At 44.9% G+C, this 17,614-nt stretch overlaps 1 protein-coding gene across 3 annotated transcripts in view; it reads right to left on the reverse strand.

The window, feature by feature from the left end:
* Positions 1 to 13,115, reverse strand: part of ptpn12 (protein tyrosine phosphatase non-receptor type 12) — a 77,665-nt gene extending 64,550 nt beyond the window's left edge. For all 3 annotated transcript variants that reach the window (XM_042315743.1, XM_042315744.1, XM_042315742.1), the window contains exon 1: positions 12,683 to 13,115. In XM_042315743.1, coding sequence (XP_042171677.1) covers positions 12,683 to 12,781 — 99 coding nt within the window. In that variant the 5' untranslated portion in view covers positions 12,782 to 13,115. The remainder of the gene's footprint in view (positions 1 to 12,682) is intronic.
* Positions 13,116 to 17,614: the final 4,499 nt, after the last annotated feature.

The following is a 17,614-nucleotide window of genomic DNA, read 5'->3' on the forward strand; positions in this document are numbered from 1 at the left end:
ATTGTTATTTTATTGGTGTTATTTCATTTGGATCTATTTGTTAATTTTCATACTTTAAGCACATTGTTGGGAAAGGGCTCCTAAGTAAGCATTTCACGGTAAAGTCTACACTTGTTGTATTTGGCATTTCAAGGTAAGGTCTACACTTGTTGTATTTAGCATTTCACGGTAAAGTCTACACTTGTTGTATTCAGCATTTCACAGTAAAGTCTACACTTGTTGTATTCAGCATTTCAAGGTAAGGTCTACACTTGTTGTATTTAGCATTTCACGGTAAAGTCTACACTTGTTGTATTCAGCATTTCACAGTAAAGTCTACACTTGTTGTATTCAGCATTTCACGGTAAAGTCTACACTTGTTGTATTCAGCATTTCATTAAAGTCTACACTTATTTGTATTCAGCATTTCACGGTAAAGTCTACACTACTTTAGCACATTTTGGGAAAGGTCTACACTTGTTGTATTTAGCATTTCACGGTAAAGTCTACACTTGTTGTATTCAGCATTTCACAGTAAAGTCTACACTTGTTGTATTCAGCATTTCACGGTAAAGTCTACACTTGTTGTATTCAGCATTTCACGGCAAAGTCTACACTTGTTGTATTCAGCATTTCACGGTAAAGTCTACACTTGTTGTATTCAGCATTTCACGGTAAAGTCTACACTTGTTGTATTTGGCATTTCAAGGTAAGGTCTACACTTGTTGTATTTAGCATTTCACGGTAAAGTCTACACTTGTTGTATTCAGCATTTCAAGGTAAAGTCTACACTTGTTGTATTCAGCATTTCACAGTAAAGTCTACACTTGTTGTATTCAGCATTTCACGGTAAAGTCTACACTTGTTGTATTCAGCATTTCACAGTAAAGTCTACACTTGTTGTATTCAGCATTTCACGGTAAAGTCTACACTTGTTGTATTCAGCATTTCACGGTAAAGTCTACACTTGTTGTATTCAGCATTTCACGGTAAAGTCTACACTTGTTGTATTCAGCATTTCACGGTAAAGTCTACACTTGTTGCATACAGCACATGTGGCAAATACAATTTGATTTGACTATTAAATTACACTGTTGACTGAAAAAGTATAACGTCCCTGAAGATCTGCAAAGTTCTTCTCTCTCTGTGTGTGTGTGTGTGTGTGTGTGTGTGTGTGTGTGTGTGTGTGTGTCAGTAGAAGGACCATCGCAGCAGGAGGTGAGGCCAGAAACATGACCTCTATGCTCCAGGAATGTACTGCAGGAGGCAACATAAAACGAAGGAATGTTGTTGGTGTGTTTGTAAGAAAAAGACACGCAGGGCAAAGTGTTCCATTATTGAGCCAGCAGACAAGAGCAGAGAGCAGAGAGCAGAGAGCAGAGAGCAGAGAGCAGACCACTCAACTACAGGCCTGGTTACAGACAGACTTCACACACACACACACACACACACACACACACAGAGACAGAGAGCACACCACTCAACTACAGGCCTGGTTACAGACAGACTTCAACACAGGCCACACAGACAGACAGAGAGCACACCACTCAACTACAGGCCTGGTTACAGACAGACTTAACACACACACACACACAGACACAGAGAGCACACCACTCAACTACAGGCCTGGTTACAGACAGACTTAACACACACACACACACACACACACACACACACACACACACACACACAGAGCAGAGAGCACACCACTCAACTACAGGCCTGGTTACAGACAGACTTAACACACACACACACACACACACACACACACACACACAGAGAGCACACCACTCAACTACAGGCCTGGTTACAGACAGACTTCACACACACACACACACACACACACACACAGAGAGCACACCACTCAACTACAGGCCTGGTTACAGACAGACTTCACACACACACAGACACAGAGAGCACACCACTCAACTACAGGCCTGGTTACAGACAGACTTAACACACACACACACACACACAGAGAGCAGAGAGCACACCACTCAACTACAGGCCTGGTTACAGACAGACTTAACACACACACACAGAGAGCAGAGAGCAGAGAGCACACCACTCAACTACAGGCCTGGTTACAGACAGACTTAACACACACACACAGAGAGCAGAGAGCACACCACTCAACTACAGGCCTGGTTACAGACAGACTTGACACAAACACACACAAGTTTAACACACATACTCATTCAAGGGTTTTTCTAAATGTGTACTATTTTCTACATTGTAGTATAATAGTGAAGACATCAAAACTATGAAATGACACATGTGGAATCATTAAGTAACTTTTTTTTAAAGTGTAAAACAAATCAAAGTATATCTGAGATTCTTCAAAGAATCCACAATTTGCAAGAATCAAGAATCACAAGAATCACCTCTTTGCACACTATTGGCATTCTCTCAACCAGCTTTGTGAGGTAATCACCTGGAATGCACTTCAATTAACAGGTGTGCCTTGTTAAAAGTTAATTTGTGGCATTTCTTTCCTTCTTAATGCGTTTGAGCCAATCAGTTGTGTTGTGACAAGGTAGGGGCGGTTTACAGATGATAGCCCTATTTGGTGAAATACCCAAGTACATATTATGTCAAGAACAGCTCAAATAAGCAAAGAGAGATGACAGTCCATTATTACTTTAAGACATGAAGGTCAGTCAATACAGATTTTTTGGGGGTTACTACATGATTCCATGTGTTATTTCATAGTTATGATGTCATCACTAGTATTCTACAATGTAGAACAGAGTCAAAAATAAAGAAAACCCTGGAATGAGTAGGTGTGTCCAAACTTTTGACTGGTACTGTGTGTGTGTGTGTGTGTGTGTGTGTGTGTGTGTGTGTGTATAAATAAATGTGAGTGAGTGAGTGAGATGCATACAGAGAAGAGGAGTTACACGGGCTAGGCTATCATTGACGGGGGTTAGAGGTTAGAATGGTCACTTCTCACATGACAGTGGACTGGAGGGGCAACACTATGAGGAAAGGGAACCTTCAGCAGACAGACTTTATAGCTTCCTCTCTTAGCTGGGACCAGCTAGTGTGAGGAGTCCACAGCGGGCTGAACAGAAAGGAGGAATGAGCAGCACAGGAAAAGAGGATGAATGTGTCAACATTTTCTCAGGAGGGGGGATTTTTCAGACCAAACACAGGAAGTTAGTCACACAGACCAGAGCGGTGCAGGGGCTTTATCCTCCCTTCTCTCCTTCCCTCTCCCTGTAGCCCAGCTTGACTGCAGTGCCAACCTAAAAACACTCAGACTCAGTTCTATACCGTAGAATTAAATATACGATCTAAATATCCACTCAGTCAGGTCTATACAGTAGAATATAGCTAAATATCCACTCAGTCAGGTCTATACAGTAGAATATAGCTAAATATCCACTCAGTCAGTATAGGAGGGAAACAGAGTGAGGAGGAGAGGGAGCAGCAGTGTGCAGTCCTAGACTCTCCTAGACTGACAGTCAGACAGACAGACAGACAGACAGACAAAGCCCCAGGCAATAAACACATACACTCTAACACACAGCATCAGTAGGTGTGCTATTGTGTTTTAGAAGAAATGAATGAACTCATGAGAGGACACACTGGCCCAGAAATCAAAGCAGTGCTGAAAAGAACAGGAGGAAGAGGGTGCTGGAGGTCCCACAGACCGTCTCTAATGGCCTGGTCCCCTCCATCTCCTTCCCTCCATCTCCTTCCCTCCATCTCCTTCCCTCCATCTCCTTCCCTCCATCTCCTTCCCTCCATCTCCCTCCCTCCATCTCCTCCCCTCCATCTCCTTCCCTCCATCTCCTTCCCTCCATCTCCTCCCCTCCATCTCCCCTCCATCTCCTCCCCTCCATCTCCTCCCCTCCATCTCCTCCCCTCCATCTCCTTCCCTCCATCTCCTTCCCTCCATCTCCTTCCCTCCATCTCCTTCCCTCCATCTCCTTCCCTCCATCTCCTTCCCTCCATCTCCCTCCCTCCATCTCCCTCATTCCCTTGTCAAATAGATGACCCGTACTGTACTCTGTCCTCAGACTAGGTCAACAAACATCCAAACAGACCTCGGCCTAGTCACCCATTCATCTATTAATACACTTTAGTGAATCAGTTCACATTCCTCCATCTCAGACTCTCTCTGATCATGAGGAAGCACGGAGCAGCACGGGGCAAGTGGTCAGACAGACAGAGAGGCATTACAGCATCATTTCCTGGGGATTAGAATCCGTGCAGCTCCAACAGGCTCTGGGACGGTTCTAACTTTATGGGTCGGCTTTGATCCCACTAAAGCTTCCAACGACACGCTGTGACGTCCACACACACTGAAATCTAATCACTCGCACAGCGGAAATACCGTAAAACTTCAACTCAAACGCAGTCTCAAATAGCCACCTGTCCCTTTTAATAGCCGGGTATCTGCACACATTACAGCAAGTAAACACCTGTTTCCAGAGGGGTTATCCTACGAAGCTTCATCTACCCTGGGTCTTCTAAAGCTCACCAGCTTCAGTTAGCTTCACATTCCAGCTCAGGCTTCATCAGTACCACGACGGTGGGTATTTATCCACCTGCTGGGAACTCTAGCAGGCATGTAAACAAACAACTCTGCATTGAAACAAGACTGGACCATCAATCCACGGTCCAGTCAGTCACATTTTCATTTGTGACAAAATCCAAATGAAAGAAAAGTTGACTTGCAAATTCAGCAGGCTATGGTGTGAAATAGAAGTTCCATATTGATTTGATTACTTATCGTTAATGCTGCCTTTGGTTTGCTTAACAATGCACAAGCAACCCCACTCCTTATTGATATACAGGATACACTGAGTGTACAAAACAAAGAACTCTTTCCATGACAGACTGACCAGGTGAATCCAGGTGAAAGCTATGATCTCTTATTGACGTCAGTTGTTAAATCCACTTCAGTCAGTGTAGATGGAGGGGAGGAGACCGGTTAAAGAAGGGAGTTTTAAGCCTTGAGACAGTTGAGACATGGATTGTGTATGTGTGCCATTCAGAGGGTGAATGGACAAGACAAAATATTTAACTGCCTTTAAAATGGGGTACTGGTTTGTGTCAAGAACTGCAACGCTGTTGGGTTTTTCACGCTCAACAGTTTCCTGTGTGTATCAAGGATGGTTCACCACCCTAAGAAACATCCAGCCAACTTGATACAACTGTAGGAAGCATTGGAGTCAACATGGGCCAGAACTCTTGACACCTTGTAGAGTCCATGATCCAATGAACTGAGGCTGTTCTGAGGGCAAAAGGGGGTGCAACTAAATATTAGGAAGGTCTTAATGTTTGGTCTACTCCGTGTATACAGTCATTGTGTTTGACATGGCCCGCTCAACTACCGACCGGATCTCACTTCAGGAGTCGTCCAGGGGGGATAAACATCTACGAGAGAAGGGAAAGTAAACTGAACTAAAATATAAAACGCGTCATGCAACAATTTCAAAGATTTTATTGAGTTATAGTTCATTTAAGGAAATCAGTCAATTGAAACAAATTCATTAGGCCCTAATCTATGGATTCCACGTGAGTGGGCAGGGTTGTAGCCATAGGTGGGCCTCGGAGGGCAACCCACTGGGGTGCCAGGACCAGCCTATCAGAATTTGTTTTCCCCCCACAAAAGGGCTTTATTACAGACAGAAATACTCATTAGCACCCCCCTCAGAAGATCCCACAGGTGAAGAAGCCGGATGTGGAGGCCCTGGGCTGGCGTGGTTACACGTGGTCTGCGGTTGTGAGGCCAGTTGGACGTACTGCCAAAGTCTATAAACCGAAGCTGGAGGCAGTTTATGGTAGAGAAATTAACATCCAATTATCTGGCAACAGCTCTGGTGGACATTCCTGCAGTTAACATGCTAACTGAAAACTTCAAAACATCTGTGGCATTGTGTTGTGTGACAAAACTGCACATTTTAAAGAGGCCTTTTATTGTCCCTAGCACAAGGTGCACCTGTGTAATGATCATGCTGTTTCATCAGCTTCTTGATATGCCACACCAGTCAGGTGGATGGATTATCTTGGCAAAGGAGACATGACAACCAACAGGGATGTAAACAAATTTGTGCAAAACAAATTAGATGAATAAGCTTGTGTGTATGGAATATTTCTGGGATGTTTTTTGTTTTTTTCAGCCTGTTTAAATTGCTCAGCACTATTTTCAGCACTAAGGCTGTTCATGTAGTCACTACCATAATCTCACAGTCAGTAGTGAGTATCACAGAGGAAGAATCCTCACACATACTCTGGCGTGCACAGCGACCCCAGACACACCTTCTCTGAAGGTCATATTCATGGGTTTGTATGCGAGGCTCTGCAGGGCTGAGCAGGCGTCAGATTATCATGGCAGTGGTGATGCATTACCTCCAGCAGACAGTCTTCTTGTCATCACTCATGTGTTTACACTGCACACCTCCGCCTCACATGGAGACAGAGATTACACTACGCACAGAGAGAATACACTACGCACAGAGAGATTACACTACGCACAGAGAGAATACACTACGCACAGAGAGAATACACTACGCACAGAGAGAATACACTACGCACAGAGAGAATACACTACGCACAGAGAGATTACACTACGCACAGAGAGATTACACTACGCACAGAGAGATTACACTACGCACAGAGAGATTACACTACGCACAGAGAGATTACACTACGCACAGAGAGATTACACTACGCACAGAGAGATTACACTACGCACAGAGAGATTACACTACGCACAGAGAGATTACACTACGCACAGAGAGATTACACTACGCACAGAGAGATTACACTACGCACAGAGAGATTACACTACGCACAGAGAGATCACACTACACACAGAGAGATTACACTACGCACAGAGAGATTACACTACGCACAGAGATTACACTACGCACAGAGAGATTACACTACGCACAGAGAGATTACACTACGCACAGAGAGATTACACTACGCACAGAGAGATCACACTACGCACAGAGAGATTACACTACGCACAGAGAGAATACACTACGCACAGAGAGAATACACTACGCACAGAGAGAATACTAAACTAAACCTAGGGCCATTTCAGAACTGGTCCACCTTTTTAGACTTCTAGTTGGAGGCCCAACATAACAATCCTTGTCCCAACAGACAGACAACGCCAGGGACATAGTGAATGATGTCCCAACAGACAGACAACGCCAGGGACATAGTGAATGATGTCCCAACAGACAGACAGACAACGCCAGGGACATAGTGAATGATGTCCCAACAGACAGACAGACAACGCCAGGGACATAGTGAATGATGTCCCAACAGACAGACAGACAACGCCAGGGACATAGTGAATGATGTCCCAACAGACAGACAGACAACGCCAGGGACATAGTGAATGATGTCCCAACAGACAGACAGACAACGCCAGGGACATAGTGAATGATGTCCCAACAGACAGACAGACAACGCCAGGGACATAGTGAATGATGTCCCAACAGACAGACAGACAACGCCAGGGACATAGTGAATGATGTCCCAACAGACAGACAGACAACGCCAGGGACATAGTGAATGATGTCCCAACAGACAGACAGACAACGCCAGGGACATAGTGAATGATGTCCCAACAGACAGACAGACAACGCCAGGGACATAGTGAATGATGTCCCAACAGACAGACAGACAACGCCAGGGACATAGTGAATGATGTCCCAACAGACAGACAACGCCAGGGACATAGTGAATGATGTCCCAACAGACAGACAACGCCAGGGACGTAGTGAATGATGTCACAACAGACAGACAACCGTGACCCCAAAAACCGCAATACCTGGTGAACCGTTACACCCCTAGTGTGTACATATGTGTGCTGGGATAGCAGCTTTCCTCCCCTGTCATCTCCACCTCATCAAGCTGATTACCCAGGAGCACATCAAAGACAGCTAACTGTAGCACATCGCTATGCTAACTAGCCAGCTTCCTATATCCATGGTGACTGGGGGCTTACTTAGCATGCGGACATGGAGGAGGACGTGGAGGAGAGCAGTAATACAGAGGGGGAGGAGGGGAAATATGGGGCTCTCCATACAGGGGAAATATGGGGCTCTCCATACAGGGGAAATATGGGGCTCTCCATACAGGGGAAATATGGGGCTCTCCATACAGGGGAAATATGGGGCTCTCCATGCAGGGGAAACATGGGGCTCTCCATACAGGGGAAATATGGGGCTCTCCATACAGGGGAAATATGGGGCTCTCCATACAGGGGAAACATGGGGCTCTCCATACAGGGGAAACATGGGGCTCTCCATGCAGGGAAATATGGGGCTCTCCATACAGGGGAAACATGGGGCTCTCCATGCAGGGGAAATATGGGGCTCTCCATACATGGGAAACATGGGGCTCTCCATGCAGGGGAAACATGGGGCTCTCCATGCAGGGGAAATATGGGGCTCTCCATGCAGGGAAATATGGGGCTCTCCATGCACAAACATGGGGCTCTCCATGCTGGGGAAATATGGGGCTCTCCATGCAGGGGAAATATGGGGCTCTCCATGCAGGGGAAATATGGGGCTCTCCATGCAGGGGAAATATGGGGCTCTCCATGCAGGGGAAATATGGGGCTCTCCATGCAGGGGAAATATGGGGCTCTCCATGCAGGGGAAATATGGGGCTCTCCATGCAGGGGAAATATGGGGCTCTCCATGCAGGGGAAATATGGGGCTCTATACCAGTGTGTAACAGGGGAGCTTCCTCCCTGCTCAGCTCTGCATGTGTGATGATAGGAGCTTGACAAATACGTGGGGTAGGATGCAAGAGCTCCTGAATCATGTGCTAAGTGCTGTAGTCACCGGAATGCAATCTCTCACACACAGTAGCTAGCTAGCCAGTCTACTTCTCACAGATGCCAGCCTCTGTAGTTGCTCAACTGCAGCCTGTTTTTCAGGAGTTCCTCAAAAATAAAGCTCAATCCATCTGTCGACATGTTAGTGTACACAAACACACAAAGAAAAACAAATCTACTCAGATTAACAAGAGCATCATTAGCCTGCTCCCTGTAACTAATCCACTGAAAAGAGGCCTTCCTTCCCAAGCCTTAAATGCCTTCCGCTCAGCATGACATTTCCCTTTAAAACTGACTGGATACATGTCTCACAGGGCTATGAACATAGTGATTCATATCACACTTACACCTTCCAGAGACAGGGCTTTATTAGTTGGTATAGCCTCTTGTCTAGTTGGTATAGCCTCTTGTCTAGTTGGTATAGCCTCGTCTAGTTGGTATAGCCTCTTGTCTAGTTGGTATAGCCTCTTGTCTAGTTGGTATAGCCTCTTGTCTAGTTGGTATAGCCTCTTGTCTAGTTGGTATAGCCTCTTGTCTAGCTGGTATAGCCTCTGCCTAGCTGGTATAGCCTCTTGCCTAGCTGGTATAGCCTAGCTCTTGCCTAGCTGGTATAGCCTCTTGCCTAGCTGGTATAGCCTCTGCCTAGCTGCCTAGCTGGTATAGCCTCCTGCCTAGCTGGTATAGCCTCTTGCCTAGCTGGTATAGCCTCTTGCCTAGCTGGTATAGCCTCTTGCCTAGCTGGTATAGCCTCTTGCCTAGCTGGTATAGCCTCTTGCCTAGCTGGTATAGCCTCTTGCCTAGCTGGTATAGCCTCTTGCCTAGCTGGTATAGCCTCTTGTCTAGCTGGTATAGCCTCTTGTCTAGCTCTACACTGGTTTAATGGTAATTAGGGTGGTACAGGCAGACAGGGCTTTATTAGTTGGTATAGCCTCTTGTCTAGCTCTATACTGGTTTAATGGTAGTGAGGGTGGTACTACTGCAGACAGACAGTAGGAGATTTAACCCCCTCTATCCAGTTTGGTGTGGCCTGCCTCACTATTGAATTCCCTGCTGTAGATGTCAGGGAACTCTTGTCTCCTGATCACTGCAGCAGATGTGGGTAGGTAGGCAGGCAGGTCTATGTTCTTGAGTGTCTCTCTGGCAGAGACTCAGTCATGTGGCCTCGGTGTCAAGACCACATCAACGGGCCTTGGTCTCTCGGTCACACGGGTCGGGTCTGGGTGTGAATAATATAAGATAACACAATGACACACTTAGCCTCAGAAATGGCCTCATATTGTGATGAACAACAGCTCTAGCACTGGATGTCATCTTTACACGAATGGCAACCCAGACCCTCTCCTTCCTGCCCCCTGGCTATGACAGACAGAGCTCACTCAGGTGGCAACCCAGGCCCTCTCCTTCCTGACCCCTGGCTATGACAGACAGAGCTCACTCAGGTGGCAACCCAGGTCCTCTCCTTCCTGCCCCCTGGCTATGACAGACAGAGCTCACTCAGGTGGCAACCCAGGTCCTCTCCTTCCTGCCCCCTGGCTATGACAGACAGAGCTCACTCAGGTGGCAACCCAGGCCCTCTCCTTCCTGCCCCCTGGCTATGACAGACAGAGCTCACTCAGGTGGCAACCCAGGCCCTGTCCTTCCTGCCCCCTGGCTATGACAGACAGAGCTCACTCAGGTTCATTTTGATTGGCCAGAAGATATAGCCCAGGCTGAGCTACATTCACATACCCCAGGCGAGCACTATACCATAAAAGGGGCTCAGTTAGCCTCCCTAGCCTACATTCTTCTTGGTGCTTGTTAGGATCAATCAATGCTAACCGACATTGAACATGACAGTCTCACAAAGAAACATTGTTACTGTTGTGGCCATGTCCAGACACCCATGCTTTCCAGTGTGTGCTGGTGTCTTAAAATCACCTCTGCTTTCGGAGAGGCTAGTGGCAGTTAAATACAGTAGTAGGCATGTCATGTGTAATTGGGCCCTGCAGCCGCCCCTCCAACTTACCCTAGGGTGTACCTGAAATGGCATCCTATTTCCTACATACTAGTCCCCTACTGCTCACCATAACCCTATGGGCCCTGGCCAAAAGTTGTGCACTACCAACCCACTATCAAGCGCCTCAGGCTTAGAAAAAGTCTAAACCACTGTTGGTATTCATTTGCATGTGGTGGATAACTGTGGTATTCTGCTATTCAGACACATTAACATGTCAATACTGTACAGGCTTCTGTCACACAGGGTATTGGATTTTTAGTTGTTGCCAATACAATCAGTCATTGGGTGATAAGTTAGTAACATCTAGTCAGTCATAGAACAGGGCCAAGGCTAGGGGAGAATGTAGAAGTGACAGTGGACAAAAGCAACAAAATATTCCAGGGAAAATAGGTAACATGTTGAGGGTGGGGGTCATATGTCAGACAGCCTAACCTAAAAATCAACCTTTCTAGTGATGCTAACAACTTTTCAGACTGCATTACTATTTTAAATGGGAGGATTGTAATTAAAAAAGTTATAAACAACCTTGAGCATGTGTAGCATGTCGTGCTATAAACCAGGGTTTCCCAAACTCGGTCCTGGGTGCACGTTTTGGTCATCAAGTTTGATTATTTGAATCAGCTGTGTAGTGCTAGGGCAAAACCCCACAACTTGCACCCAGAAGGGGGGAGGGGGGGCCAGGGCAGAGTTTGGGAAGCCCTGCTATAAACCACTTCCTTTCACAATCCTAATTTCGCACTGCCCCTGGTCCTTGCGCAACATCCGTCAACTCCCTATTTCAGACCCCACCGACATAGCTGGCGGACTGGCTGGGACAGGCCAGACAGAACACCACATACCAACCCGTTTTCTGTTCAACACAAAAATCCTCGCAGATAATTGATACGAATACAGATTGATTATGTCAGCTATGTAACATCAAGAATATGATGTGGAGAATACAATATCAATATATTGAGATAAACACGAAGTCGGATGTCATGGACAAAGAAGTAGCTAGGGAGTGGGACTGGGGAAAAGTCAGCCAGCTAGCCACCCTGTTAGACATGTCTGGTATGCATGCACACATTCCAGTTTGTATTTCTGATAAATAAGGTAGTCTATGTATAAACGGTTTTGTATTTCCATTGAATACAGCAATCTACCAAGCAAATAATTTGCTGCTATTAATAAGATGAAAAGCACGAATGCCAACTCGGCTCATGCTAGCTAGCTAGCCTCCTGTCAATGGTGGGAAGTTGACAAAGCTTTCTGGTCTTAATCGATGTCTGCCAATGAAACTGTCAATATTCAAAACAGCAAACATGTTCATGAAGATTTTAGGTCATGGTGGTACGAAATGTGAGTTAGACAGGCACGCCTGACAAGCTAGGTAAACCAGCTAACGTTTAGCTCTTGCTAACGCAAAGTCAAGAGCGCATCGATTACTACACTCGGGTGGCTGGTTTGGGAGGCCTAGCACCCCACGCCTATATTATTCAACTGTATACCGTTAAAGTACTGTACTGAAAAAAACTCTTCGCTTTCCGATTAGAAGAGAGGGACTATGCACATTTCTAAAAGGTGACAATGCTCGGCCGCATTAAAATGACAAGCCTGGAGATTTGTATGAAGGGAATTGCAGGAGAAATGTGTCCGTCCGCCCCCAGGATAGCATAGCAAGCCGCCCAGCAGGGAGCGTTCACACGGGAAAAGCCGAAAAGAAGCATCACGAGGAACAAACAACAAAAAAACTACCGCAGACAGAGACACTGTCGACTGAAGACTCATGAATCCATTGTGTCGAAGCTAAACAGTCGACACATCATCTATTTGTCGGTCAGCGCGGAGAAACCGGTTAGAACTGCTCGTGTGTGTTCGAGAGAGGGAGAAGGATGTCTGGCTGGTCTCACCATAAAGTCACTGCCGAAGTTATCCTCTCCTTTCTGGTCCCCTTCTCGCATAACACAAACCCCTTGGATGAACTTTCTCAGGATATTCGCCTGGTCCATCCTCTCGGCCCGCTGTCCGGCGGCTTGTCCGGTTTTCCCACGGTATGTAAAATAAATCCAAAGTGAGAAAAAAAATTCAAATAGCTTGAGCTATATATCCTCGCAGATAATCATTTCAACATCCCCTAACGCCCCATGTTATTTTTCATATTCTCTTCGGGTTAGACAATAATAATCCAAACAAAATTCGTGATTCCGTTGTTGTTTCTAAATATATATCACAAGCTACGACTGTAAACTAGCTGTCGTTACTTGAATATAAAAATCCAAACACCGGTTCACCCCTCCCTGGCTCGCCGCTGCCACATTCACAAGTCAGCTACAAGAATACACTGACTGCGGTCGCCCCGAACGCCACTTGGAAACATTAACGCCCATTTCACTAAATGGCTTACTGTAATTGGTCCGTAGCTTCAAGAAATTAGTACGTGATTGGTGAATACGTTACGTCAATCTAAAATGTCAATAAATTAAGTGGGCGATGCTCACGTCAATCACTATGTCTCCTGTTCTTCTCTCTCATTGGTTAAATTCTATTTAGCGCTTCCTTCTTAGGTTTTGCTGTAATGCAATTGTTACAATGGATTGGTGCATAGAGTTCTCCCCTATATTGTGAAATTATTACGAAAAAATATATAAATCTTACATGTGGTTAAAATGATACAGTTGCCTAATAATATCCAACTGGGCATGGACATGGGTCTGTGTCCTCCGCCGTCTCTTTTCTGTCTAACTGTGTCTTCCTCTGTGATCTCAAATACACAGGCATCCACAGTGTCAGGAAGCATTCTTGACCTGTAGAGGTTAAGAAATGAAAGGCCGGGCAGTGCATTCCCTCTCTCTCACAAACACCACTCTTTCACTCACGTTCACGTCACTTGAGAGACAGATTAATTTTGTACTGTAACACGAGGACACAGGTTAAATCTAAAAGCACATGTGTACTAATTTACTATTTGTCTCTGGTCAAATGTAGTGCACTGCTGTAGGCTATATTATTTGGGATAGGGTGTCAAAAAGACAGCATATGAAGGAGGATGACATCACACACCCCTGAACCACTCTTATTGCAGGGGAATGAAAAACAGCCTGGGTCTAGTTCCTGTTTGTTTACAGATCTCCTCGACAAGCTACTTCAAAGTCTTCCCCCTCAACCGGTCACTTTCATGTCACAGACAGACCCCTCTGAGAGGCTTCACTGAGTCCTCCCTCCTCCCATTGTAACAGACGCTGTGGGGTAAACTCAGGGGATATCCTAGTCAGAGGTCAATCGTAACTTGCCCAACTTCCCCTTTGAATGACTGCAGATTTGATAGTTGTGTTAGCATGACAAGGCATTATGAGCTACTACCCCCCACTGACTGACAGTCTGTAAAGAAATACATCGCCATTCTCTTGTTTCCATTGAGATGAATTTTGCCTTGTTTATTTGTTTTCTTTATAACCGTCTGCAATTTTAACTTCATTTTACCCATCATGGGATTTACTGACTACACATGGGATTTACTGACTACACATGGGATTTACTGACTACACATGGGATTTACTGACTACACATGGGATTTACTGACTACACATGGGATTTACTGACTACACATGGGATTTACTGACTACACATGGGATTTACTGACTACACATGGGATTTACTGACTACACATGATATTTTGACTACATATGGGATTTACTGACTACGCATGGGATTTACTTAGACTGGGATTTACTGACTACACATGGGATTTACTGACTACATATGGGATTTACTGACTACACATGGGATTTACTGACTACACATGGGATTTACTGACTACACATGATATTTACTGACTACACATGGGATTTACTGACTACACATGGGATTTACTGACTACACATGATATTTACTGACTACACATGGGATTTACTGACTACACATGGGATTTACTGACTACACATGATATTTACTGACTACACATGATATTTACTGACTACACATGATATTTACTGACTACACATGATATTTACTGACTACACATGATATTTACTGACTACACATGATATTTACTGACTACACATGGGATTTACTGACTACACATGGGATTTACTGACTACACATGGGATTTACTGACTACACATGAGATTTACTGACTACACATGATATTTACTGACTACACATGATATTTACTGACTACACATGATATTTACTGACTACACATGGGATTTACTGACTACACATGATATTTTTGCTCTGAGGTCAAACAGTTCAGTATTATTGCAGACTGGGTGTGAGGGGGTGTGTATGTATGTGTGGGTGTGAGGGGGTGTGTATGTGTGGGTGTGAGGGGGTGTGTATGTATGTGAGGGGTGTGTATGTGTGGGTGGGTGTGAGGGGGTGTGTATGGGTGTGAGGGGTGTGTATGTATGTGAGGGGGTGTGTATGTATGTGTGGGTGTGAGGGGGTGTGTATGTGGTGTGTATGTATGGGTGGGTGGGTGTGTGCCTGCATGCGTGTGTGTGTTTGTGTATAAATATGCATTGACCACTTCCATCTACCATTATTTGTATCATATTGCTGTAATGTCCGTGCTCCTCAGAGTTATAACCATCTACATGCGTAACAGCACAATCAAACTAGTAGGTCTAACAAGCACAGTAAACCATTTGTGAGCTACATATTTCTCCCAACAACTTGTACACTCATAGTTAGAGCTCTCATAGGATTTGTCTCATGTCTAGTTCAGAGCTGTTTAGAACATGACTTTAGTTCAGAAACATTCTAATTCTAATTGGGGCCCGAGTGGCTCAGCTGTCTAACACACTGCATCTCAGTGCTAGAGGCATCACTACAGACCCTGGTTAGATTCCAGGCTGTATCACAACCAGCCGTGATTAGGAGTCCCATAGGGCGGCGCACAATTGGCCCAGTGTTGTCCGGGTTAAGGTTTGGCCGGTGTGGGCCGTCATTGTAAATAAGAATTTGTTCTTCACTGGCTTGTCTAGTTAAATAAAGGTTAAAGAAAATAAAACAAATACAAACTTCTCACTGTCTCACATGACACATTTTCACCACAAATGAATGAACCGTAATTTAATCCATCATCAGACTGGCCTGCTGCTACTGCTTAAACAGGACAACTATCTCACAACTACGCAAAGGTAGACTGACTGTCCAACATGTGTTTTCATAATGGACGTTGTGTTCTGCACTGGGAGCTGTGGAAATGTTGTACTGTATTTGCAGAAATACTTTTTTTGTTATTTTTTTGACATTTTATTAGGGTATGTTTTAATATATACAAGATGTTCAGTAGCCTAAAAACTCACAGGGAGAGTTTCAGCCTGCAGTGTTTGTCACAGGAATCATGGTGGATTTATATTCTGAATTGAATCATCACCAGACTAAAGAGCTAAATAGAGGCTTATTCATGATTAATTCCTCTCAGTAGCAGTTCGCCCTGACATCCAAGAAACACTCAAGCAGCACCATGGTCAGAGCGGCCTCCAAAAGGAGCCAGCCTCCTATCTTTCCTCAGGCTTTATAAATGACAACAAAACCCCCATTCAGGCTAGTGAGAGGGGGGGGACAGAGGAGACCAAGATGTAAAGGAGCCAGCTAGCCTGGCTTATAGACACACACTGGCAGGCCGAAGCCTGGAGGACTGCTCAGGTCCCCTCCTGTCCCCTCATGTCCCCTCATGTCCAATGAGTGGCTGTTTGAATTCAGAGAGCAGGATAGAAGTAGCTCAGTTCTCGAGCTTTTAAAGAAAACAAGCGTTACTTCTTCTGTCCCGCTGTGTTCTTCTCACCCACCCGATACTCTTTCCTCATTTTATGATATTTGGAAACATTTTAATTACACTGGCTCTGTCTCAGAACCCCATTCCCTTTATAGTGCACTACTTTTGACCAGATATCCCTACGCAGCTCTGGTCTGAGGTAGGGCTCTATATTGGGAACAAGGAGTCCGTCATTTGTAATTTGCACATTGACAGGAGGCTATTACATTTGAGTCCTTTAGCTGATGCTCTCATCCACAGTGATTTCCAGTTAGTGCATTCGTCTTCAGATAGCTACGTGAGACAACCACATATCTCAGTCATAGTACATACATAGTTATTACTCTGCATTTCCAGGCGTCTATCTGCTCATCATTCACAGCAGGGAAAGACGTGTGGGCAATGCGATGACCATCTCACAGAGATGAGGTCACAATTCCTTCAGCGTTCCCTCAGTGTTCCTAACATGCTCACTAACCCTACTGGCACTTCTGAGAAAACACAACACAAAGAAGAAACAAAAAGATCATTAATTGTACTTTACTTGTACTGTAATTACTGTACATAGACATAATATGACATTTGAAAGGTCTCTATTCATTTGAAACGTTGGTGAGTGTAATGTGTCCTGTTCATTTTTATTGGTTGTCACTTTTGTTTATTATATATTTCACTTGCTTTGGCAATGTAAACATGTTTCCCATACCAATAAAGACCTTTGATTTGAATCGATTTGAATTGAGTGTGTTGAAACAGTGGGATTTCTGAGTGAGAAAGTGAGAGCGGAAGGAGAGAGAGAGGTGGTATAGACAACATACAGAGACAGATAACCCTCAGTCAGTTATTCCAGTAGTTACAGAGACAGATATCCCTCAGTCAGTTATTCCAGTAGTTACAGAGACAGATATCCCTCAGTCAGTTATTCCAGTAGTTACAGAGACAGATATCCCTCAGTCAGTTATTCCAGTAGTTACAGAGACAGATATCCCTCAGTCAGTTATTCCAGTAGTTACAGAGACAGATATCCCTCAGTCAGTTATTCCAGTAGTTACAGAGACAGATATCCCTCAGTCAGTTATTC

This window comes from Oncorhynchus tshawytscha, unplaced genomic scaffold (assembly GCF_018296145.1).
Source record: "Oncorhynchus tshawytscha isolate Ot180627B unplaced genomic scaffold, Otsh_v2.0 Un_contig_298_pilon_pilon, whole genome shotgun sequence".
In the NCBI taxonomy this organism is placed as follows: Eukaryota; Metazoa; Chordata; class Actinopteri; order Salmoniformes; family Salmonidae; genus Oncorhynchus; species Oncorhynchus tshawytscha.